General features: G+C 41.9%; 1 protein-coding gene across 2 annotated transcripts in view; it reads left to right on the top strand.

The window, feature by feature from the left end:
• The first annotated feature begins 216 nt into the window (after window positions 1-216).
• gys2 (glycogen synthase 2) overlaps window positions 217-27,084 on the top strand; it is a 44,752-nt gene continuing 17,884 nt past the window's right edge. The window contains exons 1-8 of one of the 2 annotated variants that reach the window (XM_048610546.1): window positions 217-578; window positions 9,196-9,377; window positions 9,950-10,141; window positions 11,245-11,430; window positions 19,438-19,582; window positions 21,751-21,868; window positions 22,686-22,806; window positions 26,276-26,382. In XM_048610546.1, coding sequence (XP_048466503.1) covers window positions 458-578; window positions 9,196-9,377; window positions 9,950-10,141; window positions 11,245-11,430; window positions 19,438-19,582; window positions 21,751-21,868; window positions 22,686-22,806; window positions 26,276-26,382 — 1,172 coding nt within the window. In that variant the 5' untranslated portion in view covers window positions 217-457. The remainder of the gene's footprint in view (window positions 579-9,195; window positions 9,378-9,949; window positions 10,142-11,244; window positions 11,431-19,437; window positions 19,583-21,750; window positions 21,869-22,685; window positions 22,807-26,275; window positions 26,383-27,084) is intronic. The other variant, XM_020528862.2, reaches the window with a different exon arrangement.

Consider the following 27,084-nt stretch of genomic DNA (forward strand, 5'->3'; position numbering starts at 1 on the left):
TATTTTAAAACAGAATGGCAAATTGAGTTATGCACCAAAGTGAATGTCACAAAGTTGGCTGTTGATGATATTCACCCAGGTTATTAATCAGTACAGAGTGACAGGTAAATGGAGGGATCGATAGTCTGAGGGGTGAAGGGGGTGATTGGGTTGAGAGGTAAACTGTTACGTGAAATGGGCAGGACACTGGAAACTCACGTGATAAAGGCACATAGTGGGAGTTCTCTTTTTCCATGAGAAGCCACTTCTTCTATCCTAAGTGGAGAAATGACTTTGTTGTTGGGGGGGGGTCCTCTCATGAGGCACTTTAGAGCACGTCAGAGTGACCGCTGCGATTTCCAGTGAGAATCCCAACGCTGGGGGCAGCGTTTTCACTGAATCAGAACCAGCGCTGAAGCCAGCGCAGAAGTCAACTTTCTCGCAGCCCTCTTGAAAGGGGGCTTCACTTCAAAACAAAATGCCGCTGCTCAGGTCACTCTCAGTGACCTCTTTGAGCGGACTCCCTTTCTGGGAAGATGAAAGTTTGCCTGTGGAAGATTTGATGTTCTTTGAGATTTCATGGGAAGTTACCAATAAAGGTCAGTAACTGGTCTCAGCTACAGAAAGGACCCCTCCCCACTCTGTTGGGAGCTTTGAGTTACATACTAACTCGATGCTGGATTTTACAAGAACCGCTTAATTTCTGAATGAGCCATTTCTTATTTTTAGTTTGGTCTCTTTATTTTTTGGGGGGAGAGGGGGTAACTGGCGAGTTAACCTTTAATTTCCCTGCCACTGCGGTGTTATCAGCTCCCTGGACCTTTTGACCTCTTCCAAGTTGCTCATTAACTTCTCTCCAGTTGACATTCGGAATTCTTTGGGGGGGAAGCTGCAGCAGTTTGATTTAGAAAACGCCGGTTTGTTCCACGCAAAATTACATTTTCATTTTCCTTTTCCCTCTCTTTTATCGAAAACTTCGATTAGACTAGAACAGGGTTCCCAAAGCCTAAAACGGTATCCATGACCACTAATTCTCCTACAGATTGAGCTATTATAAAGATCTGTGTTTGCCGTTTTTTTTTAAAAAAAAACGTGATCTTCAGTTTAAATATTGAGTTGTAAATAATTGAATCATTGGAACAGAATAGCCTAGTGAACTCCTGCAGAATATTGTGGAACCTCTGTCCATTCAGTTGTATCATGGCTAATCTGTACCTCAATCCCATTTATTTCATACCTCTAAGTGCAATTAACTAACAATTTATTAATCTCCGTTTTGAAAGTTCCACCTGCCTGATTATCCACGGTCTCACTGGGGGAGAGAGAGGTTTCCAACCTCCATCACTATTTTACGTGGAATAAGTGCAATCCTGAATTATTCCTAAATACCCCTCTCATTTCAAGTTTATAGCCCCTCCTTCAAGGTTGAAAAATTGCTCCAAAAAATCCCAAGTCAGCCCATCCTTGGACCCTAAAAATAAATTAACAACTTTAAATATTTATTTAGGCTTTGAGACATTTTTATATTGACTGATCTCATGGGTTAAGATTATCTACTGTTTCAGAATTGCAATTGACAGTTTCTTTCAAAAGTCAAAAAGTTAAAAGCCCTTGCCTCTATCTTGAGTGTTCAGAGGTGACTACAATATTCCTCAGCCTCATGGTATTATAGAGTCTGCTGAAGTGAGAATAACACTTGCTTTATTCAGGAAATATCTTACTACAGCTTCATCTTGGCACAAGGCTGAGACAGCAAGATCATGTGACATTGTAATATGCTAATGAGGAGTCGCAGGAAATGACAATCAGACTTGACTTCTGATAGTACTTTGACTGAGTTTGTTCTGAGCCAAGATTCTGGCAATACACTGTACATATGCTTGTATTGCATTGGAAATAGGAGGAGTTTGATACCACAGATAGAAGCTGTATTTTTTCAAAAGAGGAAATGAGGAGCTAGGATGGAGGGCTTGACCTGGGAGGTAAATGGAGAAACAGGCCCCTGTTCGGAAAACATGGCAGCCCAAGAGTTAAGGGGAACATGGAGGAAAACCAGAAAATTGGGTCCATCGAGGAGTCCACTTGTTGCAAGGATCTGGGGGAGGGAAGATTGGGGATTTCACCAGCAAAATACAGTAGTTGATAGAGTATACATATGCTGCTCAGCATGGTGTTACTTCTTGTTTTTAATTCATTTGTTGGGTGCAAGTGTTGCATTTGGCCTTAATTTATTGCCTATACCTAAATGCCATTGATAAAAAGTGAGCTGCCACTTCCAACTGCTGCAGTCTATGGTGCCCAGGTATAATGTATTGACAAGGAAGCTGTAGGACACTCTCTCTCAATGATTGTGGAAGGGCTCTTGAGTAAGGATGATGTGTGTCTTGAAGGGATAATGTCAGATGGTATTTACACATATCTGCTGCCTTTGTCCTTTTTTAGGTGGTAGAGATCATGTGTTTGGCAGGTACTGTCAAAGGAACAAAAACCGAAGTTGCTGGAAAAGCTCAGCAGGTCTGGCATCATCTGTGAAGAAAAAAAAAACAGAGATAATGTTAACTCTGATTATTTTCTTCACCGATGCTGCCAGACCTGTTGAGCGTTTCCAGCAACTTCGGCTTTCGTTCCTGATTTACAGCATCTGCTGTTCTTTCGTTTTTTTTTTTCTTTTTTTTATTTACTGTCTAAGGAGCCTTGGCAAATTGTGTAGTACATTTTGTTGATCGTAATACACACTGCTGCCACTCTCTCGTGGAGGAAGTAAATGTTTAAAATGGTAGATGTGGGGTACTTTGCCTGGATGGCATTTTGAACTTTGAGTGTTTTTTTTTTTTTTTTTTGCAGCTCCCACCATCCAGGCAAGTGTTTAGTTTTCTAAATTTTCTAATTGGAAGATGCAAATAAATCTCAGGAGCCAGTGGAGCAGTTTGCAACAATGAAGGGTGGAAATGAGGCCAGAGACACCTGTGTAAGGTGAAGGTGAATGTGAACTATCAGAGCAGAAGAGAAGATTGCAGAAGTTAGTTCAGTTCCACTCACTCCAGTGGAATCTAGTGCTGGGAGCAAAGATAAAGGATGGAAGCTCATTTTGTTCTGCCTTCCTGAGAGGGTGTCACCAAGGGCCTTTCAGCTTCCTTTGTGCAATTGCCCAAAGGCAGAATTGGTAACCAGCTGGTCTGTGACATTGACAAATTCCTGAGCAGGAATTGGTCCACTGACTAGTTCTGGAACATCAGCCAGTCACTGGGGGAGCTCCCAGTCATTACTTTTTCTTCTTGTAACTTCTGACTGGAAAAATAATATTTTTTTTCTGCAAATGTAGTGGGGGCTGGGAACTACTAATTTGAAGGCACTATACAAGGTGTTGGTGAGACCACATCAGGACTACTAAGTAGTTTTGTTCCCCTTGTTTAAGGAACGATATCATTTCATTAGAGGCAGTTCATAAAATGTACACTAGGGTGATCCTCAGTAAGGAGGGATTGTCTTATGAGGAAAAGCTAAACAGGTTAGGACTGTACTCGCTGGAGAATGAGAGGTGATCTCATTGAAACATATTGGATTCTTAAGGAGCTTGACAGGACAAATGCTGAGATCGTGTTTCCCCTCATGGGAGAGGCTAGGACCAGAGGGCTGGGTCTCTGAATAAAGAGGAGCCAATTTTAAGAGAGGAAGGGTCACCGGACCCGAAACGTAAACTCTGTTTTTTCCTTCACAGATGCTGTCAGTCCTGCTGAGCTGTTCCAGCAACTTTGTTTTTGTAGCCAATTTTAAGACTGTGATGAGGAGGCATTTCTTTGTGGGTTGGGAGTCTTTGGAATTTCTTGCCACTGAACTGTGGGGGCAGAGGTCTTATGTAATATTTGAGGCTGAGATAGATTCTTGGTCAGGCAGAAAATTAAGCGTTACAGGGAAAGGGCAAGAAAGTGGATGTGAAGTGTCAGAGAATGGGAGAGCAGATTTAAGGGGCTGAACAGCCTACTCCTGTTCCTGTTTCTTATGGCCTTATTATGATCTCTAAGGATATATAATGTATCAATTCTGCTGCATTATCTGATCTCTTGTGTAAACAGAGGGACTAAACAACTGCAAATAGCCAATTCATACTCCAGGCTGGAAGTTTCCAATGGCCACAAACCTAATTTTCGATCTGCTATTTGTATTGTTAACTTTTTGTACTTTTTTGGTCTTCTGGTAATCTTGGTTGTTTCATTTTGTTGACAATGAAACAATAAAATTGCTAATTTCACCATACCATAAAACACCATTGAATAGCAACCACTTCTTTAGCTCTCCTTGAGTACTCAAGCATTTTTACAGGGTGGTGTAAATGAGACGTTATAATTGAAAATGTGGATCTTTTGGTTTGTTTTTGTTTTTTTTGTTTTTTTGAAGGTCGACAAGTGAGAGTTAGGGTGCTCCACTGAATAGTGTACAGTGACTAAGAGCAATAACCATGAGCAGAATGGGATAGATAGTGTAGAGTGCATTAGTTTGAAGTGTGGCAGCAATGTCAGAGTCGTAGAGTTTTACCGCACAGAAACAGACCCTTCGGTCCAACTTGTCCATGCTGACCAGATAGCCCAAATTAATCTAGTCCCATTTGGCCCATGTCCCTCTAAACCCTTCCTATTGAAAGACATCTGGATGGGTACATAAAATGTTGTAATTGTACCAGCATCCACCTCTGGCAGCTCATTCCATACACGCACCACCCTCTGCGTGAAGAAGTTGCCCTTTTAGGTCCATTTTAAAACCTTCCCCTCTCACCTTAAACCTATGCCCTCTAGTTTTGAACTCTGCTACCCTGGGAAAAGGACCTTGGCTATTCACCCTATTCCATGCCCCTCATGATTTTGTAAACCTCCATAAGGTCACCCCTCAGCTTCTGATGCTCCAGAGTAAATAGCCCCAGTGTATTTGGCCTTTCCCTGTAGATCAAACCCTCCAACCCTGGTGACATCCATGTAAATCTTTTCTGCACCCTTTCAAGTTTAACAACACCTTTTCCTGTAGCAGGGAGACCAGAATCGAATGCAGTATTCCAAAAGTAGCCTGACCAGTGTCCTCTACAGCTGCAACTTGACATCCCAGCTCCTATACTCAATGCACTGACCAGTAAAGGTATGTGTGCCAAATGCTGCCTTCACTACCCTGTCTGCCTGTGACTCCACCTTTAAGGAACTGTGAACCTGTGTCCCCCAGGTCTCTTTGTTTAGCAACACTTCCCAGGACTCTACCGCTAAATGCATAAGTCCTGCCCTGACTCATCTTACCAAAGTGCAACACCTCACGTTTATCTGAAATTAAACTCCATCTGCTATTATTCGGCCCATTGGCTATGTGTTGACAGAAACAAGTTTAAAAGAGATTGCTGAGGCATAGTGGAGTAAAATCATGGAAGGAATTTGAAGGTAAGATTTGTGACTTCCAAGTCACTTTGTGAAATTGGAGATTTAGTAAAAAAGGTGATGATTGTGTATTTGGTATCAGTACTCCCAGTAAAGTACGGCATTAATATGCTGGGCAGGTATATTAGTCCATTGCTGCATTGGTGATGTGAGCAATCCGTGGCTAACTACTAGAAGACAGAGTTGGGTTACTGGTTGGCATCCTGAAATACCCAGGTTCTCTCATGGAGAGCAACAGAGATTGCTGCTCGGATCAAGATTATTTATAATATTAGTGACTTGTATGACAAAAGTGTATGTACTGTAGCCAAGATTGCAGATGACCCAAAAATAGATGTGGAGGCAAGTAGTGTGAGGGACAGAAGGATTTGGATATGTCAGGCAACTGGGCAAATATGTGGCAGGTGGAATATAATGTGGGGAAAAATGTGAGGTTACGCACTTTAGCAGAATGAATAGAGATGTTCAATATCGTTTTGTTGCAGTGCACAATCTCCAAGTAAAAGACATTTGGAGTGTTCTCGCACATAAATCACATAGTTTGCATTCAAGTTCAGATAATAGGGAAAGCAAAAAGAATGGAGAACAAAAATAGAGACTTCTTCTTGTTAAAATTATAAAAGGAACCAATTAAATCACAAGTAGAATACTGTGAACGGTTTTGGTCCCCTTTCATATAAGGAAAGATATGATCATATGGGAGGCAGTCCAGAGAAAGTTCTTCTTTGAGTATGGAGGGATTTTGTTTTGAGAGCTTGAGTAGGTTGAGCCTGTACTCCTTGGAATTTAGAAGATTACAAAAAGACCCTAATTGAAACACAAGATTCTTAGGGGCCTTGACAGGGTGGATATGTGGAGCTTTTTCCCTTGTGGGAGAGACAAGGACCAGAATAAGGGGCTACCCATCTAAGACCAAAATGAGGAACTACTTATGAAGGTAATGAACCTGTGGAATTCTTTGCTGCAGAGGGCCATCAAGGCTGTGATTGACAGGTTGTTAAAACTACAACGGAATGAAAGCTTACGAGGTGGGGGGGTGGTAAGCGGAAAAGTGGAGTTGAGGATTATCAGACAAGCCATGATCGTGCTGATTGGCTCAGCAAACTTAATGGACCAAATGGCCTACTTCTCCTATACATTATGGTCTTATTCTATTTTAATTTCAGGATGTGGCAAGAATCATATCAGCTTGCACAAGAGCGTCTGTGTCTGTGTCTGTGTCCTCAGTGATGGTGTGCTTTTGGATATGAAGTACTAAAATGCTGATTGCAAAACTTAATGTCCCTTTATATTTGTAGGAACAATTATTTATCGGTTATGCTGTTCTGAACTGTGTAGATCAAGTAAACAAGGAAGAAACCATGTGTCTATATTGCATCTGATCAGTTCTCTGCTCAGCTTGATTTACTACCAGGAAATCATTTTACCATCGAATCAGAGATAGTAGGAACTGCAGATGCTGGAGAATCCGAGACAACAAGGTGCAGGGCTGGATGAACACAGCAGGCCAAGCAGCATCATAGGAGCAGAGAGGCTGACGTTTCGGGCCTAGACCCTTCATCAGAAAAGGGGGAGGGGAAGGGGGTTTTGAAATAAATAGGGAGAGAGTGGGAGGCGGATAGAAGAGGGATAGAGGAGAGGATAGGTGGAGAGGAAACAAACAGGTCGAAGAGGCGGGGATGGGGCCAGGAAAGGTGAGTGTAGGTAGGGAGTTAGGAAGGGGATAGGTCAGTCCAGGGAGGACGGACAGGTCAAGGGGGCGGGATGAGGTTGGTCGGTAGGAGATGGAGGTGCGGCTTGGGGTGGGAGGAGGGGATAGGTGGGAGGAAGAACAGGTTAGGGAGGCAGGGACGAGTTGGACTGGTTTTGGGATGCGGTGGGGGGAGGGGAGATTTTGAAACTTGTGAAATCCACATTGATACCATTGGGCTGCAGGGTTCCCAAGCGGAATATGAGTTGCTGTTCCTGCAACCTTCGGGTGGCATCGTTGTGGCACTGCAGGAGGCCCAGGATGGACATGTCGTCTGAGGAATGGGAGGGGGAGTTGAAATGGTTCGCGACTGGAAGGTGCAGTTGTTTGTTGCGAACCGAGCGTAAGTGTTCTGCAAAGCGGTCCCCGAGTCTCCGCTTGGTTTCCCCGATGTAGAGGAAGCCACACCGGGTACAGCGGATGCAGTATACCACATTGGCAGATGTGCAGGTGAACATCTGCTTGATGTGGAAAGTCTTCTTGGGGCCTGGGATGGGGGTGAGGGAGGAGGTATGGGGGCAGGTGTAGCACTTCCTGCGGTTGCAGGGAAAAGTGCCGGGTGTGGTGGAGCTGGAGGGGAGTGTGGAGCGGACAAGGGAGTCACGGAGAGAGTTGTCCCTCCGGAAAGCAGATAAAGGTGGGGAGGGAAAGATGTCTTTGGTGGTGGGGTCGGATTGCAGATGGCGGAAGTGTCGGAGGATGATGCGTTGGATCCGGAGGTTGGTGGGGTGGTACGTGAGGACGAGGGGGATTCTTTTTTGGTTTTTATTGCGTGGACGGGGTGTGAGGGATGAGGTGCGGGAGATGTGGGAGACACAGTTGAGGGCGTTCTCGACCACCGAGGAGGGGAAGTTACGGTCCTTGAAAAACGAGGACAACTGAGATGTACGGGAGTGGAATGCCTCATCCTGGGAGCAGATGCGGCGGAGGCGAAGGAATTGGGAATAGGGGATAGCATTTTTGCAGGAAGGTGGGTGGGAGGAGGAGTATTCTAGGTAGCTGTGGGAGTCGGTGGGCTTGAAATGAATATCGGTTTCGAGGTGGTTGCCCGATATGGAGACAGAGAGGTCCAGGAAGGGGAGAGAGGTGTTAGAGATGGTCCAGGTAAATTTAAGGTTGGGGTGGAAGGTGTTAGTGAAGTGTATGAACTGTTCGAGCTCCTCGTGGGAGCACGAGGCGGCACCGATACAGTCATCAATGTAACGGAGGAAGAGGTGGGGTTTAGGGCCGGTGTAGGTACGGAAGAGGGATTGTTCCACATAACCTACAAAGAGGCAGGCGTAGCTTGGGCCCATGCGGGTACCCATGGCTACCCCCTTTGTCTGTAGGAAGTGGGAGGAATTGAAAGAGAAGTTGTTGAGTGTGAGGACGAGTTCGGCTAAGCGGATGAGGGTGTCAGTGGAGGGGGACTGGTCGGGCCTGTTGTGCGCACAAAGGCAGCAATTCTAACATGGTGAAATCCCAGAATGAGTGAATGGGAGACTATGGAACATTTCAATTTGTCATCTGGGGGTGTGTGGGGGAGAAGGAGAGGTGCAACAATGACCTTTTGGATGAACTACTGCTATGGAAAAGATTTGGTAAGGGTCTGCTGCTTAAAAGGAAAGGAACAGAGTAGAGAGTACTACTGGAAAAGGGGCAACACAGTGAGTCAGTGGCCAGCATTGGTGCCTCACGGTGCTAGGAACCTGAGTTCACCCTTGGGCAACGGTCTGTGTGGAGTTTGCATGTTTTCCCTGTGTCTGTGTGGGTTTCTTCCGGGTGTCCTGGTTTCCTCCCACAGTCCAAAGATGTGCGGATTAGTTAAATTGCTAAATTGTTTCACACTGTCCTGGGATATGCAGGCTAAGTGGGTTAGCCACAGGAAATGCAGGGTCACAGAGATAGATTAGGGCGTGGGACTAGGTGGGGTGCTATTCTGAAGATCAGTACGGACCTGTGGGCCAATGGCCTCTTTTTCAGAGCTATGAGAATTCTATGATCTGGATAGATTAAAGTTCTCGTGTTGATTTTATTCACTTTTAACAGAATTTAAAATCTGGCACTTTCTTTCAGTTGGTGGCATCTATACTGTAATCCAGACAAAGGCCAAAGTCACAGCAGATGAGTGGGGGGAGAACTATGTGCTGATTGGTCCATATTATGAACATAATGTGAAGACGCAAGTAGAAGTGTGTGAGCCAAACAACGCAGCCATAAAAAGGGCCATAGATTCCATGAAGTATCAAGGATTTCAGGTAAGGACTGCACTCTAAAATACTTGCTTACGTGAACGTTGATTCATATACCTCCAATGCCATTAGTTTTATCATCACTAGATCGCGATGCTGAACAGGTAGTCTTTGTGGGTCATGAATTGCTGCAGTTCATTTGACTGATTTTTCTCTCTACTTTCTAGAGTAGTTTGATGAAACTGAAAGGTTCATTCGGGTATTTCTGAGAGCACTTAAGAATCAATTACATTGTTGTATGTTTGTAGCCAGACCAGATAAGGATGGCAGACTTCCTCCACTGAAGGACATTAGTGAGGCAGACTTTTTTTAAGACCATTTATACTTTTCATAATAAATCTGGAAGAAAAAATCATTGACTAATTGAATTTAAATTTGCCCAAGGTGAACATACTTTCTCTCTGGGCCATTCGTCTTCATCTCTAGATTACCATTGCTGTAACATCATCATGCCATCCTACCATAGAAATTTGAAAGAACCTGTTGTCATCAGCCAGGTTATAATTTTATGCAAAATGTTCACAAAAGGCTTTTACGATTTGAGGAATCCACTCTGACTTTGCAATCTCTGCTTCCAGGTTTGCTTTGGCAGATGGCTGATCGAAGGTAATCCATACGTGCTGCTCTTTGACATTAGTTCTGCAGCCTGGAATCTGGACAAATGGAAAGGAGAATTTTGGGATACTTGCCACATTGGCATCCCTCATTATGACAGTGAATCAAATGATGCTGTAATTTTTGGGTCCTTAACTGCCTTGTTTTTGAAAGAGGTACATTGACCTTGATACCATTTTTGTAACTTTATTTAATATTTCAATTGTTACATATGTTTGAGATTCTTGCTATATTTTGAATTAGTGCAGAATATTCCAGAATTGACCATTAATATTTTTAATATTTCTCTTCTCTTTTTCTGCTGTGCACCCCCACTACCTTCCTCACTACAGAGCAAGTTTATGTCCTAGTCTGACTGTGTCCATACTGTGTTGTCCTTGATTGTTATTTACGTTGGTCATCTCTCTCTTTCTTTCTCAGGGACCCAAAAGGATTACTAGTTTGTGAAGTGAGAGAAAACTTTCACTAGGCTAATAAAGCGCACTACTTTTTTTTTCTTTTGAGTGCATTTTTTGGTGAAGAATGAAAGAGCACACCTTCCTAAACTGTCCTTGCCTTCCATAGGTCACAACAGTGCAACTATTGCAAAGGCTGTTGATGGAGAACGGTTTTCTGGTAGTGTCAGAATCCATCCTGCCCACCTTTGAGATCTAAGTGTGAACCATTTGAAATTAACTCCCTTTTTACCAGCATGGAGCAAAAGCTGGCTTTGTAGACAAGATCTGACTCTATATAAAGGTGGAAAGGCCTCGAAGTTGGGCTATTCCTGTTGCTCTGTGCAATCATCAGCTCAAATTGCAACTCCACTGTTAACATGGGTTTGACCTTGGCAAGTGGAGCTCTAGTACTTTTTTATCTAATGTGAGCAGTACCGTCGCAGCCAGGCATTCTTTTTGTTTTAGGAGCTAATATATAGCCTCCAGTTTCAATTCTTGCCGGTGTTGCCTACCACTCTGAAAGGGGTGCACAAAATGCTGTGGTGAGAGCTGGGAATTCAGAATCATGAGCAAGTTGGAGTAACACCAAATCATGGGCTTAAAATGTCTATTATGAAGTACTTTTTTTGTAATTGCAAAAATATTTGTCTTTTTAATGCTTTTGTTTTACTGTGAATGCATCTTTTTTTAACCTTGGCATCTACAAGATTAATGGGTTACTGATTCTCACCCAGTGTATATCGTAATTGTTTACCTCTGATACCTGTTATTTATTTGGGGTTAATGTGCATCTTCTAAGATGATTTCCATTGTTTACCCAGGTTGTTGATCAGTTCCACGACAAACCAAACATCATTGCCCAGTTTCACGAATGGCAGGCTGGTGTGGGGCTCGTACTGAGCAGAATCCAAAAGTACCCAATTGCAACAATCTTTACCACTCACGCTACGTTGCTGGGCAGGTACCTCTGTGCTGGCAATGCTGACTTTTACAATCTACTTGATAAGGTGAGCTGGTTAACTGACTAGATCAGTGATTATTTTGCCAGATTACTTCAGATTTGAAAGATGGATCTGGTAACTGGTTTTGAGTTTTATTCACTTGCAGATTTTACTTTATGCATTGTTTACTCAAATTTACAACTTGTTTTCTTCAAGTCAACTATGATTTTTCATTCATAAGATATAGGAGCAGAGGTGGGCCATTTGGCCCAAAGAGTCTGTTCTGAAATGCAGTGAGATCAGGGCTGGTCTCATAATTGTCAACTCTGCTTTCGTCAAATAACCCTTGATTCCTCACTGATGTTAAAAATTTGTCTATCCCAGCCTCGACAGCCCTCTGCAATAAAGAATTTCACTGATCTCGAAAGAAATTACTCCTCATCTGTCGTAAAAATACAACCCCTTTTCTGCTAAGAATATGCCTCCTGTTCTGGAATCTCCCACAAGGGAATCGACCTTTCCAGATCTACTCTGTCAAGCCCCCTAACGATCTTTTATGTTTTGGTATCAATAAACAAGTAAATGAAGGTTAGAGGGGCAGTGCAGGCTATCTGCTAGCGCTGTGGTTTGTGGACAACAAGACCTCTTTATTTTCTAAACGCATGCACATGTGTGTGGAGTGTGTAGGGAAGTGTTATCCAGCATGCACATTACCTAGAAGTGGCATCTGTGGAAAGCACATGTCCAAGAAGGAGAGGATGTCAGTAAGAAGCTCAAAAGCAGACCCTTGGACAACAGAGTCTGCCTTATCTTTTTCATACACTCATGATGTACTCAGTACCTGAGGGGAAAAAAGACTACAGCAAGAACAGCACCAATGTGCAACTAAGCACAATGGCTTTGGAGGCAGCCTGTTGTGAATTGAGTGGGCAACAATACAAATAGAAATGTTGTAGTGGGAGGAGGCTAGCTAAGATTGTATACAGACATGAATAAAAGCTCCAAAAGATGTATTAGCCAGTAGTGTCAGGGTAAAGGCTGTCTGTCGCAGCTAGAGAGGTTTTGGAAAATGGAGGGAGTACAACTCCAGTTGTCGTAGTCAATGTTAGGTCAGATGACAAGTAGCGATACAGACAATATCTCATTTGAGGGAGTATCCATTGAGAGAAGCGAAAATTTAAAAACTCTTTAGCCAGAAAGGCATCAATTGATGTAAAATCAGAAGATGAGTCAGTGATAACAGCACTGCTTTTTTTTTGAAAAAAATTTAAATAACTATGGAATGAATTGCATCAACATTCTAAGAGAAATTGGGGAAGAGATAGAGGTAATATTACAAATTTTCAATAATTTACGAGGAATTGAGGTGGAGTGTGGGAAAGTTAATGAATAACTGGCTGGACAAAAGATACCAAAGCAGAATGTAGGGCTAAAGAGTAAATATTCAGAGTGGCAACAAGTAGAGTGCCATAAGCATTGAGGTCTGCTGAATAGCAAAAGTTATACTGATACTTAACAAGGGAGTTAGTTCACTAAACATTTATTCTATAAATTAGCTGGTAACATTGCCATGATGAATGATATAATCATTACTGAAGGAGAGAAAGTAAACTCAGGAAACAGGATGAATAGTCACCAAAAACAGAAATTCCTGAGAAGGCTCAGCAGGTCTGGCAGCATCTGTGGAGAGAAATCAGAGTTAACATTTTGGGTCCAGTGACCCTCCTTCAGAACTGATGAAAGCTGGGAAAATGTTGTTTTTTTTTATGCAGAAGATTGTGTGAGGGGAGAGAGTTACGGAGTAAGTGATAGGTGGAGACAGAGCCCAAAGAAAGAGAGAAGAACAATTGGCCAGCCAAAGGAGTGGATAAGAGTCAGCCTAGGAGAATGAATAGCTGTTAATGAAGACTATTAGTGGCTAACGATGGGTTATGTGTAATAGCAGACCATGTGATAACAAGGCCTGGCGTGTGGGGGTTAGGGAAGCGTACTCAAGCCCTTAAATTGTTGAACTCGAAATTGAGTCCAGAAGGCTGTCGAGTTTCTAAGTGGAAAATGAGGTGCTGTTCTTCCAGCATGTGCTGAGCTTTGCTGGAGTACTGCAGCAAATCTGAGATAAGGATGTTGATCAGGGAATAGGGTAATGTATTAAAGTGGCAGGCACCTGGAAGTTCAGCATTTTTTTTTTGTGGACAGAACGTAGGTGTACAGCAAAGCGGTCACCCAGTCTATGCTTCATTTCCCCAATGTAGAGGCGACCACACTGACCTGCGACTGCAGTAGACTAGATTGGATTAAGTGCAGGTAAAGTGCTGCTTCACCTGGAAGGTGTGTTTGGGATCTTGGATACTGAGGAGGGTGGGAGTAAACGGACAGGTTTTGCAACTTCTGCAGTTGCAGGGGGAGGTGGTGCTGGGGAGTGGGTGGAAAGGATGTTGGGAGTGAAGGAGTGGAGGACCAGGGTGTCCTGGAGGGAAGAGTCCTTGTGGAATGCTGACAAGGGAGGGGAGGGGAGGGGAACATGTGCCTGTTGGTAGCATCCAGCTGAAGGTGGCAGAAATGGCATTTGATGATCCTCTGGATGTGGATGGTGGTGGGTCGGTAGGTGAGGACAAGGGGTACCCTATCACTGTTGTGGGATGGAAAAGAGGAGGTAAGGGCTGAAGTACAGGAGATGGGTTGGACCTGACTGAGGGCTCTGTTAACTTCCTCAGTACCACAGAAGGTGGGAATTTTGGAGGTCCCCTTGTAGGACTTGGCATTATCAGAACAGATGATATGGAGAAACTGGGACAATGGAAGAGAGTCTTTGCAGTAAGCGGGGTGTGAGGATTGTATAGTCAAGGTAACTGTGGGAGTCCATGAGTTTATAGTGGATATTGGTGGCCAGCCTATCCCCAGAAGTGGAAACAGATGTCAAGGAAGGGAGGAGTCAGAAATTGGAAGTGAAGGCAAAAAGGGAAAGGTGGCAGAGTGGCATTGCTGATTAAAGAGGAAATTAACACCATAGTGAGAAAGGATGTTAGCTCTGACAATGCGGAGTCTGTATGAGTAGAGTTGAGAAATACCAAGGGGCAAAATGTATTAGTATATATTGGCCCTCAAACCGCAGTGGTGATGTTGAGAATGGTATACAACAGGAAATTACAGATGCATGTGATCAGGGAATATTGGTGATCACGCGTGATTTTAATCTGTACATAGATTGTGGCTAATTTTATTTGCCCAATGCTGTAGAGGAGGAATTCCTGGACTGTATACAGGATGGTTTTCTTGACCAATATATGGAGGTATAGGAAAAGGTGCAGAGGAGATTTACCAGGATGTTGCCTGGAATGGAGGGAAGGTCTTACGAGGAAAGGTTGAGAGAGCTAGGGCTTTTCTCTTTAGAACGATGAAGGATGAGAGGTGACTTGATAGAGGTGTACAAAGTGATCAGAAGTCTAGATGGAGTGGACAGCCAGAAACTTTTTCCTAGGGTGGAGGTAGCTGTTACAAGGGGGCATAGTTTTAAAGTGAATGGAGGTAGATATAGGGGAGACATCGGAGGTAGGCTCTTTACTCAGAGTAGTAGGGGCGTGGAATGCATTGCTGGAGAGGGTAGTGGAGTCGGCCTTATTAGGGGCATTTAAGTGGCTATTAGATAGGCGTATGGATGATAGTATAAGGTAGGGGTGGAGGTTAGATAGACCTTAGGATTAGGGTAAAAGTTTGGCACAACATCGTGGGCCGAAGGGCCTGTACTGTGCTATGCTGTTCTATGTTCTATGTACCAACTGGAGAGCAGGCCATCTTAGAGTGGGTGCTGTGTAATGAGAAAGGATGATCGTGAAGAATGCCGGAGCTGGCTCGAAGGGCTGAATGGCTGTCTCCTGCTCTCTATCTTTTATGTTTCAGAGAGCAGGCTGGAAATTGGAAGCCACATCAATGATATCATTGATATACTAGAGAAAGAGTTGTGGCTGGGGGCCTGTAATAGGATTGGAACAAGGAATGTTCCACATACCCCACAAAGAGAGGCATAACTGGGGCCCATACGAGTACTCACAGCCTCTCCTCTGACCTAGAAGGATAGATTTGAAACATAGAAGTTGTCCTGAACTTGCTTCAAACTTGGTTACATCTCACTTGGTGTACCTTTTGACTTGATCGTAACACTCTCAGTTGAGGTGTGGGGGGGATGGGTGGTGGAGAAAAAGCTAGAAGCTCTTTTTCGTTTTGCCTCCTTTCTGAGGGTGAGCTAATCGCCTAATCACTGGCTACAGCACAGTTGACCATTCAGCCCTTTTTGTGTCTGTGCTGACTCCCTTGAGGAGTGATTCACCTAGTCCCACTCTTCCACCACCTCTCTACAACCCTGCAATTCTTCCTTTGCAGATATTAATCCAAAGCCCCCAGTTGAACCCGCCTGCACCACATTCTCTGGAAGTCTGTTCCAGATCCTAATGACTCATGAATAAAGTTCTTGTTTTCTTGTTTTGGTTTTGACAACTATCTTAAGTATGTGGTGCCTTTGTTTTCAATCCCTTGCAATAATGGGAACAATGATTTTTTTTTTTTCCTAATTACTTTGTCAAAACTGCCTCATAATTTTCCTCCTGTCATGACACAGGAGAAGGCCATTATCCAGAGGTAATGATGCTCATTTAGTACGTGCCAATCTCCTGCTCTTTCCCCATACCTTTTGCACATTATTTTTAATCAATTAATCATTCAATGCTGCCTTGAATATTTAAGTTATATTCTTCTGTCAAATCTGTTAAAAGTCTGAATATTTTGATAATAGACACCAGGATTGCGGGAAAGAGAAAAAGCAGAAGCCAACGAAATAAGATGGTTGCCAAGAAATTAAATGGGGAATAGAGAAGGAATATCTTTGCACAAAGAATGATGAAAATACAATGAATAAAATGCAACTGCTGCTGTACAGAGCTATTGCAAAGACCTGTTTTCATTGACCTTTGTAATTCTGTTGAAAAATCAGTTGGGTAGCACCATTATTAGCTCTGTGCATCAGGTTTTTTTTTCTTTTAAATTACAAGTTAGAAATTCATTAAGCATAGGCTTGCTTTGGTTGCAGATTACCACAGATTATCTCACATCTCCATATGCAGCATCATGGAAGGCTGGCTAGTTGTTTTGCAGTAAGTGGTACGATGCATGTAAGATCAAGAACAGCTTCTTCCCCGCTGTTATTAGACTTCTGAATGGATGTCTCAAATTTAAAATTTAATGTTGATCTCGCTCTTTGTGCACTTTCTCTACGGCCATAAGTGTATTCCTCACTCTGTCTTATTACCCTAAAGCACTATGTATGGCATGATCTCCCTGCACTGCACGCAAAATACAACTTGTACTGTACCCAGGTACATGTGACAATAATAAATCAAATCTATTAAATAAAGATGTCATTGAGGAGAAGACAAAACAACAGCACTGTCAAAAATTAGAAAGCACGCATAATTTGAATTGGTAATTTGTCAAATGTTTCCACAGTGCATGGTGTTTGATCACTCTTGGGGCTGTTCCTATTGAGGCCTTCAAAATATTGTAAGGAAACGATAGGGTGATAACCAGGAAATTAGTTTCCTCCTGAGATTAATCAAAAATCCAATGTAATCTCAAAATTGGCACAAAGCTATTCAGGTGCAAAACTTGTGTTTTTTTTTTCATATGGGACAATGATATAATGATGTAATGTGTCAGTGGTGGAAAGAGTGAATGGTGAACGTGGTGGATGGGCTGCTTTGTCTTGGATGGTGTTGAGCTTCTCAAGCTGCATTCGTTGGGCAAGTGGAAAGTCTTCCGTTACAGTCCTGGACAATCACCGGGAGGATAAGAAATCAGCTTGGTTTCTACAGCACTCCTTTGGCCTGCTGTTGTATTTGTATGGTTGGTCTAGTTCAGTTGCTGACAAATTGTGACCCCAGGATTTTGTTAGCAATTCTGGATTCTGTGATAGTATTGCCATTGAACAGCAAGTGGAGGTGGCTAGATTCTTTTATTAGAGATGGTCATTACCCTGCACTTGCATGGCACAAATGTAAGTTATTAGCTCATGCCTTTGTTGCTCAGGTCTTTCTATTGAGGGGCCAGGGTTCTTCAGATACTGAAGATTGTATAATCCTTACAAACATTCACACTTCTGATGTAATGGTGGAGAAATCTGGTGAAAATTGTTGGGCCTTGGACACTACCCTGGTGAATTCCTGCAGAAGTGTCCTGGGGCTGAGATAACTGGCCTCGAACAGCCACAGTGATCTCCCTTTTAGTGCTTGTTATGACTCCAAATGATGGAGAGTTTCCTTCAGATTCTCATTGACTCCAGTTTTGCGAGGAGTCCTTGATGCCACACAGGGTCAAATGATACCTTGATTTCAAGAGCTGTCACTCTCTCCCTCACCTCTGGATTTTTGTCATATTTGTCCATGTTTGGTCCAAGGCTAGAATAAGCTCCGAAGCTGAATGGACCTGGTGGAACCCAAACTGAACATCGGTGAACGGCTTAATGCTGTTGATGACATCTTGCATCACTTTGATAGTTAAACTGTAGACTGATAGGGTGTTAATTGGCAAGTTGGATTTTTGTTCTGGATAGGACATTACTAGGCAATTTTCCACATTGCTGGTAGATGCCAGTGTTGCAGCTCAACTGGGACAACTTGGCTAGCAGTGTAGATAACTTTGCACATTGTGACTGGCCCTTCTGAGTCTCTGCCTTTCTGTCTTGTATGCAGGGAATATATCTGATTGCTGCTCCCTGCTGATTTTAATGTTAATTGACCACATGACAGGATGGGGGAATGCAGTAATACTGCAAGAAAAGGAGGTTTTTTTCCCCCGTACGTTTGGGGGTGAGGAAGAAATGATGACCCTCGCATTGGGTTTTCCGATGGCCTCTTTTCTGAGGGAGGATGCTGTTACTGTTTAGGGACCATTACTCGTTGTTCTGCATTATTAATAAACCATTTGGTATATGGGTGGAATGCCCCCTCTCGGGATGGGAGGTATGTGGAACTTTTTTAATATAACATCCTGTTACAGATCAAACCTGTTGACATGGCCTCCTGTTAATCTGGACACATGATTTGCTTCTGAATTATTTACAACACCTCTAAAGGTACATTTGCCATAGTCCTGTAGGCCTGCCCCCTCATTATAGAGATGACTGGTGGTTGGTTAACCTGAGGGTCACCGTTGCCTCAGGCAAAGTCAAGAAGATGGGACCTTCAGCTGTTGCAGGAATTGAACCTGCAGTGTTGATGTCACACTGCATTGCATGCAAGCCAGCCAGCCATCCGCCCAACTGAGCTAACTGACTCCCAACTGGAAATCTAATAGTTAATGCATCCTCCTTTTAGAGAAGAGTGCCTCTGACCAATTGGTAATTCTTCAACAATGTGATTTTGTAGAGTGATTACACTAAAATGGCTTGGAAGTACAATTGTTGAAGCCCAGTGTTAATAAGAAGCTTGGTTTTGGAGTTTTCCAGTGACCGAATTTTTTTCTTTAAAGTTGTTTTTCCTATAGGATTTGTATTGCTCTTTTTAAAAAGGCAAGATGTTGATGGGGGGTTGGGAGAAAAAAAGACTTTTTTTGACATCTGGAAGCCTGACTTAGTATGTTCAGAATGTCATTGGGCATTTTTAGTCTGTTTTAAAAATTTGCTTTCTGTCAGTAGGTCTTGTTGGAATGAACATCTTCAGGCTTGACACTGTGGACCTGACATTCATGAAAATGCTCCTGCCTTTAGGCATCTGCCTATCAATGTAGTTTAATGAGTAAACTGAAACTTGCCATGTGCTTTGCTGCTGGCCTTTTGGGTCCCGTTGACCTTTTTTACAATGAAGAAAACCCTCATTAGGACATCTGATCTTCAAGTAAATGTTAGTTTGTCAAACCATCTTGTAATGCATAATGGCTACAGAATTGTAAATACAGGTAGTTAACCTACAAGACCGAGCATTTCTTGTCTTTCAGTTATGTTCCCCTTCTATCCAGAGATTTGAGTTCTTTCTTAGTGTGAAACCACTTGGATATCTCATACACTTTTTTTTTCCTCTTGCTAAACAGTTCAATGTTGACAAGGAAGCGGGAGAAAGGCAGATTTACCATCGTTATTGCATGGAGCGAGCCAGTGCCCACTGTGCACATGTATTTACGACCGTCTCTGCCATCACTGCTGTTGAGGCAGAGAACATGATCAAGAGAAAACCAGGCAAGGTTTACATAGGTCTTCTGCTAACTCTGTCTTTTTAAAAAATCCAGTTTTGAAGATTGCTACTGCTCGGTCTGCATTATGAAATCAAAATTTGTAGAGCCATCTTCACCAAAAATTATCAGCTTCAAATAAAACTGTTTTGCTTTTGCATTGCTTTAATTTATTATTTTGCAGCTTACTAACAGAAAATTGTTACTGTAGAAACTGGCAAACTTGAGAACTAGCAAATGTACTTGAGCTGAGAAATCACAAAGCCTAATTAAAGTAGAGCAATTTCTGTAGGAGATCTGACCCTTTATCAGATACAAACATTAAGTGTCCCTAAAAATCAAGGTTTTTATCTGCTTCAGTGGGCATGTATATATCTCATTAATAAAACAAAGAGCTCAGAATGCTGGAAATCCGAAGCAAACAGAAATTGCTGGAGAAACTTGGTTTCTGTAGAGAGAGAGAGAGAGAGAGAGAGACTTTGATGTACTATATTGTGTTGTATTGTATCCTAAATTAATCTAGTCCCATTTGCCAGCATTTGGCCCATTGTCCCTCTCAACCCTTTCTATTCATGCACCCATTGAGATGCCTTTTAAATGTTGTAATTGTACCAGCCTCCACTTCCTGTGGCAGCTCATTCCATACATGCACCACCCTCTGTGTGAGAAAGTTGCCCCTTTGGTCCCTTTTACATCTTTCCCTTCTCACCTTAAATTTACGCCCTCTATTTTTGACTCCCCTACCCTGCAGAAAAGTCCTTGGCTATTCACCCGTCATGATCTTATAAACCTCCATAAGGTCACCCCTCAGCCTCTGCCTCTCCTGGGAAAATAGCCCCAGCCTATTCAGCCTCTTCCTATAGCTTAAACCCTGGAAAACATCCTTGTAATTCTTTTCTAAACCCTTTCAAGTTTCACAACATCTTTCCTATAGCAAGGAGACTAGATAATTGAATGCGTTATTCCAAAAGTAGCCTACCCAATGTCCTGTACAGCTGCAACATGACCTCCCAACCACTATACTCCATGCACTGGCCAATAAATGCAAGTATACCAAATACTGCCTTCACTATCCTGTCTACCTGCAACTCCATTTTCAAGGAACTGTTGAACATGCACCCCAAGGTCTCTGTTTGGCAACACTCCCCAGGACCTTTACCATTAAGTGTATAAGTCCTTCCTGTCACCAGGGAGTTTATTACTGATTATCCTGCCACTTAGTACACCTAGCTTTTTGGGTTTTGTGATGCAGGCATTCAGATCATGAGGATTCTTTTGCTTTTTCACTGAAGTATTTTCGTTAAGAGTTTTCAAACTCGGACTTCTTAAAGAAGTCCTATGATAACAATGTTTTTTCCAATGGGCACATGTAATAAGCTCACTAACTTCTATCTCTATCCAGCATTGCTGCAGTGATTGCAGACTGCCTTGATTCCTTTCTGAGTTGTTGGAGTTTAGAGAAGTGCAAGTGATTAAAGGCCATTTGTTTCATCTTTAGTTCATCTGTCTAGAATGACCCAGACGGCCAAACGTTGCATCCGATTGATTCTCAAATTATTTTGGGGCATCGTGCTTCTACTATTATTTGTGATCCTGTTCCATGTATTGTGCTGAGCATTCTGTGTGAATAACTTCCTGCTACTTGTTCAACATAATCATTGCCTTCCTTGATTCTCCTGTATTCCTATTCCCATATGGCTTCCTAGTGCCTCCCTAGAAAAATTCCTTTAGGACACTATCTTTCGAGATTATCACTAATGTTATAAGGATATCTTAGTGATGAAGAGCTCTACAAATTATCTTTGACTCATTTGATCTGTAGTAACTGGCCATCATTGTGCTAGGCTTCCTGGAAATTGTGAGCTATTGAGGACCACATCTGAGACGGATATGATAGCCCTTGTTTCCATCATCTTGAATACTTTCTAACACTTTGATTGCCCATCGCATAAGGGAGTGCAATTGTGGTTAGGGGAGTGGCCAACCTGATCTTTTGACCAGATGTATAACGCTGCTAGAACGTACTTACTCCCCCAACCCACAAATACAGACGAAATAATGAGCCATTTCATTTAGGTTCATTTTTAAATGTTTGTTGTTTTCAAAAAAAAAGCTTACGCTGACATCTGGAGAGTGATATCCCTGCTATACTTCATTTTTCTCTTTTTGTTCTAGATGTCATCACCCCAAATGGCTTAAATATTAAGAAGTTCTCTGCTATGCATGAATTTCAGAATCTGCATGCCTTGTACAAGTCACGCATCCAAGAATTTATTCGGGGCCACTTCTATGGGTATTGCTTGTTTATTTTTGGTTTTTTTTTTCTGCTTTTACGTGTTGTGCAAAACTATAAGTTTTTGGACGGTGGAAGGTGCTGTTAAATCACTGTTTTGTAGTAGGTTTAATCAACTAGGAATTTAGAGCCAAAATGATGAGCTGTGTCCCGACAAAACATAATCTTCTACTCAACATGCCAATTTACTCACTTGTTCAATCCATTGCAATAAAAAATTGCATGTACAGAAAACTGGTATTCAGTGAAGTCTTCTTTACTTCCAACCACCTTTTATGATCTCACTAAGCTAATGTTTCTCTCTTGCCTCTTAATAGTGGCTTATCCCATAAATCCTTTTTGAGATTCCTTCTGTGTAACAATATCAGCAATGCTTCATCAGTCCTATTAATGGGAGTGAGAACTTTGGCAATCTTATACATGAAGCAAATGTTTACAGTGTGCAATCTAATCTGAAAAGAAATTCAGTATCAGGCTGTTTATGTAAGAAAATCCACTTATTGTAAATTATTGTTGGTACTTGGTTAGACTTTCTGAAAGCATTCATTGAAATTCTATAAATGTCCAAAGCAATGCAATTCTTTTTTTATAAAAACAAATATTGTGTGAGGAAGAGATGTGCAAAACTTGCAGCAGTCATTCAGAGCAATTATTGTTTTGTTTTGTCACTGCTATAGTCTGCACAGAGTCTAGTTTTTACAAGTGGAGGATATCTTAGCATTGAAATTCATTTTGCATCTTGTACAGAGATCAGTTATTGCAGGGTTTATTTGCTAGAGCATATTCCACCCATTTAAATCGTTCTGTTTGATTCCAGCCACCTGGATTTCAATTTGGAAAAGACTCTGTTCTTCTTCATTGCTGGTAGATATGAATTTACGAATAAAGGAGTTGATTTATTCATAGAAGCTTTGTCAAGGTTAAACTTCCTCCTCCGGGTAAGAATGTGAAAGTTTTTTTGCAGAAGACACGCTATTAGTCTTCACCAAATCATAATGTTTTAATCTGGGAACAGGTTTTTGCTTATTCTCAACCAGTAATTTATAATTGCTGTACTTTGTTTTCATCACAGCCAATTACATTTTATTCTGTGCAAAGTTGACAGTTTGGTCTGATGCTTGAGGTATTATACAAATGATGAGGTTTGTGTATATCAGTTGCATGCTGGGTATTACTTTATTCATTAGCTCAATGGTGTGGTTTTACTGAATTGCATTTCATCCAGATCAGATGATCAGGCGAAATAGATTCTAAGCACAAAGAAAGTTGTTGTTCCAGGATGTGTCAATACTGCCATTGCTGATTTTCATTGCCCTTTCTCTCCCTATCCAGTACCTTTTTCAAATGCATATCCAATTTACTTTTAAATGTTGCAAATACCATCCTCTGTGATTTAACAGGAAGGCAGTCGAAGTTCTAATCATTTTGCTTAGAGAAAGTCTTCTGTCTACTCCTTTTATTCTCTCCTTTGATTCTGGTCAAGAGATTTGCCCCTAGCACTTTTTTTTTGTGACACCAACCTGTAAGGTGCTTCTAAATACAAGCCAACTTTCATCTGGGGGTGATGATGGCCTAATGATATTGTCACTGGACTGTTAGTTAACAGACCTAGATTCGAATCCCACCATGGCAGATGGTGGAATTTGAATTCCGTACAAATCTGGAATCGAGTGAAATGATGACCGTGAAACCATTTTTGATTGTCATAAAATCCCCATCTGGTTCATTTCTACCCTTTTAGGGATGGAAACGGCCACCTGGCCTGATCTACGTGTGACTCCAGACCTGTAGCAATATGGTTAACCCTTAACTGTCCTCTGAGTAAGAAATGCTGGCCTAGCCAGTGTTGCCCTCATGCTGTGAATATTTTTTTTTAAACGGAAGTGCATTTCTAACTCTCAGCTGTACTGTGTGTGATCTAATTTTAGCTCTGTTTTATTATGTTATACATAGTGCACTCCACAGTGGAGTCAATGTTCTGATGCTACATAAAGTTGGTTTCAACTTGAACGTTGTTCTGGTTCATATAAGTCTCCAACTTGGTTGGTACATTCTGTGACACCCTGAAATAAAAAGTTAGAATCTATTTTCATCTGATTATCTGCTTCAGATGAAATGCTATTCAATAATGCACAGTATTGAGAGCAATAAATATAAATAATATCCAGCGTGCAATTGATTATATACAAATCCCTTCATTTGAACACCTGAACCATCTGACCAAAATTCTGCTTTAACCACCTTTTATCCACCTGCTGTGCAACCTTTAGGGATCTGTAGATATACATAACAAGATCTCTCTGATATTCAGTACTTTCCAGGGCCCATCATCCAGTGTATTTCTTTTGCTTATTAACTCTCTCCAACTGAAGTACCTCATTTTTTTTTTCCCCCAAGTTGAATTCTATTTGCCACTGCACTGACCAGTTTGTTGATAACTCCCTCACTATTAACCACCACTTTCATGTCATCGATGAATTTCTTGATCATATCCCCAACATTTCAGCGCAAGTCATTTTAATGCACACCATAAACAGCAAGGGCCTCAGCACTAAGTCTTGTGGAACCTCAGTGGAAACAGATTTCCAGTGACAGAAACATCCCTCTATCCTGCACCAAATGCTTCCTACCTGTACAACAGTTTTGGGGTCCAATGAACCACTTTGGCTTGGATCCCATGTGCTCAACTTTTCTTGACCTGTCTGCCATGAAAGACCTATTCAAAACCTTGCTAAAGTCATGGAGACCACAGCAAGTGAATTGACCTCCTCAGTACTCCTTCAAAATGTTCAATTAAGTTTGTCAAACATCCCCTTTCCTTAACTAATCCATGCTGACTATCCCTGATTGATGTGTCTCAGTTACACACACATTCCATCATTCAGAATTCTTTCCCATAACTTCCCCAAAGATGAGCTTGTTACTGGTGGCATGCAACAACATCATCGTTCTGCCTGGTGTTTTCTTTTTTTGGAACTGGAAAGAAGAAAATCCATGGGGGAAAGGAAGATGCAATCAAGGTTGTTAAGTAGAATTCCATTCGCAAAAGATTCAACTTTTTAATCAATAGTTCAGGGCTCAAGTTTCGTACTTTAATTTATTTTCTTTTCTGTGTGAAGACAACTTGCATTTGACATACTAACACTTCCCAAAGTGTGTCTCAGATTTGATTACAGGCAAAATTTTGAGAGCCACCAAACAGAATGGAGAGACTGTGGAATTCTCTGCATTTAATTTTCTTTTTAAAAACAGAGTTAAGTATAATCCTTGGGGCTAAAGGAATCAAAGGGTATGGGGAGAAAACTGGAACCTGGTACTGAGTTGGATGATCAGCCATATCCCTTTGAATGGCTGAGCAGGCCTGAAGAGCTAACTGGCCTACGCCTATTGTGTTTTTTGAAGCGGATAGATTATAAAGAGCATCTTGAGGGAGGGACTTAACAGAACACGGGCCAACAGGCAGCTGAGGACACAATTGGTAGAGAATCTCCAAGCTACCTGTAGATTACTGTTCATTCCTACCACCAATAAGAACAATTAAAATAGCATTTCTTTGTCAACACATGATCAGATTTGTAAAATTCTGTAATTGGTCAGCAATGCTAGAAAACATGAACCAGAAGAAATGATTGGTTTGTACAGAAGAAGTGCCACAGCTGCAAGGAGTAGGCAGAATTTTTCACCCTCCCTCTGTGCAAACCAATCAGTTTCTTCTGGTTCATGTTTTCTAGCTTTCTGCCTACTCCTAGCAGTTGTGGTACTTCCTCTGCATCTGCTGAATTTCTTTTGCTGCCTGTCTTTACTGTCCCAGTTGTGCAGTTGAGAAACCCAGCCTCAGCCTTGGGATGGTGTTACTTAGAGAGAAATATAATGTTCTTCTGATACTTTTGTGCCTTACATTTTGTCATGGCATTTCACCTGAAATGATGAATATTGGCATCTCGCTTCCTTAATTTGTTCATGGGATGTGGACATTGCTGGCTAGGCCAGTGTAAATTGGCCATTCCTGACTCCACTGGAGAAGGAGCTGGGTGAACTGTCGCCTTGAACTGCTGCAGCCTTCAAGGGTTTAGGGATAATCATCGTGCTCTTAAAGTGGGAAGTGCTACGATTTTGACCCCGCGTATTTTTATTTTTGCTTAAGTTGCCTTAACAAACAAAGGTTTCATAGTTGTTTCCTGCAGTGTTATTTTAGATGTAAGAGCCGGTTTTAAAAATGTTCTTTATTGAACTAAACAGCAAGGGATAGTCTCAAAGTATTAAACTCATCTGACATTTTTTTAAATATGCAAAGATTTGTAATCAAATCTTGTGAAAGCCTTGCTGTAAAGTTTTTGTTTCTGGCCTGTGGGGGAACTTAGGTTTGGTTAATTTTAAATTTAACTACATTTTTTCCTTTTTTGTTAGGTTCACAAGTGTGATGTAACAGTAGTGGTGTTCTTCATAATGCCAGCAAAAACGCACAACTTTAATGTTGAAACATTGAAGGGGCAGGCAGTCAGAAAACAGCTCTGGTAAATCAGTCTTTTCTATATTATTAAGGAACTTCTGTGCTTCAAGTTTTCAAATGCAGCAATCTTTCAGCATGGAGTCCCTGCATGATTTATAGTGAGATCATTCTTCTTCAAACTGCTTTGTGCAATTACTGTTTGATTATTAAAGACCGCATAGTGTGTATCACAGATCCATGGTGATTCCTTCCATTTAGTGAGAATTTAAATTGGAGATTTAATTGTAGAAAGCACTACTTGCAAATATAATGCTTTTTTGCTCTGGTCATTAATTTTATTGATCATTGAACCTAATGCATTGATCTTCATTCCTCCTAAAGGCCTCCAAATTTACCCTGAAGTAATAATCATTGGACTTTACAAGCACGGTAGCACTGCTGCCTCACAGCACCAGGGACTGGGTTCAGTTCCACCCTCGGGCAACTATCTGTGTGGAATTTGCACATTCTCCCCGTCTCTGCGTGGGTTTCCTCCCACAGCCCAAAGATGTTCAGGCTAGGTGGATTGGCCATGCTAAATTGCCCGTAGTGTTCGGGGAGGTGTAGATTAGGTGGTTTAAAAGGGGATGAGTCTGGGTGGGATGCTCTGAGGTTCGGTGTGGACTAGTTGGGCCAAAGGGCCTGTTTCCACACTCTAGAGATTCTATGATTCTACGATCCTATGATAAATTTCCCTTGCAACAGCCAGATGAAAGGATGTTAACTT

This window comes from Rhincodon typus, chromosome 22, assembly GCF_021869965.1.
Source record: "Rhincodon typus isolate 14 chromosome 22, sRhiTyp1.1, whole genome shotgun sequence".
NCBI lineage: Eukaryota > Metazoa > Chordata > Chondrichthyes > Orectolobiformes > Rhincodontidae > Rhincodon > Rhincodon typus.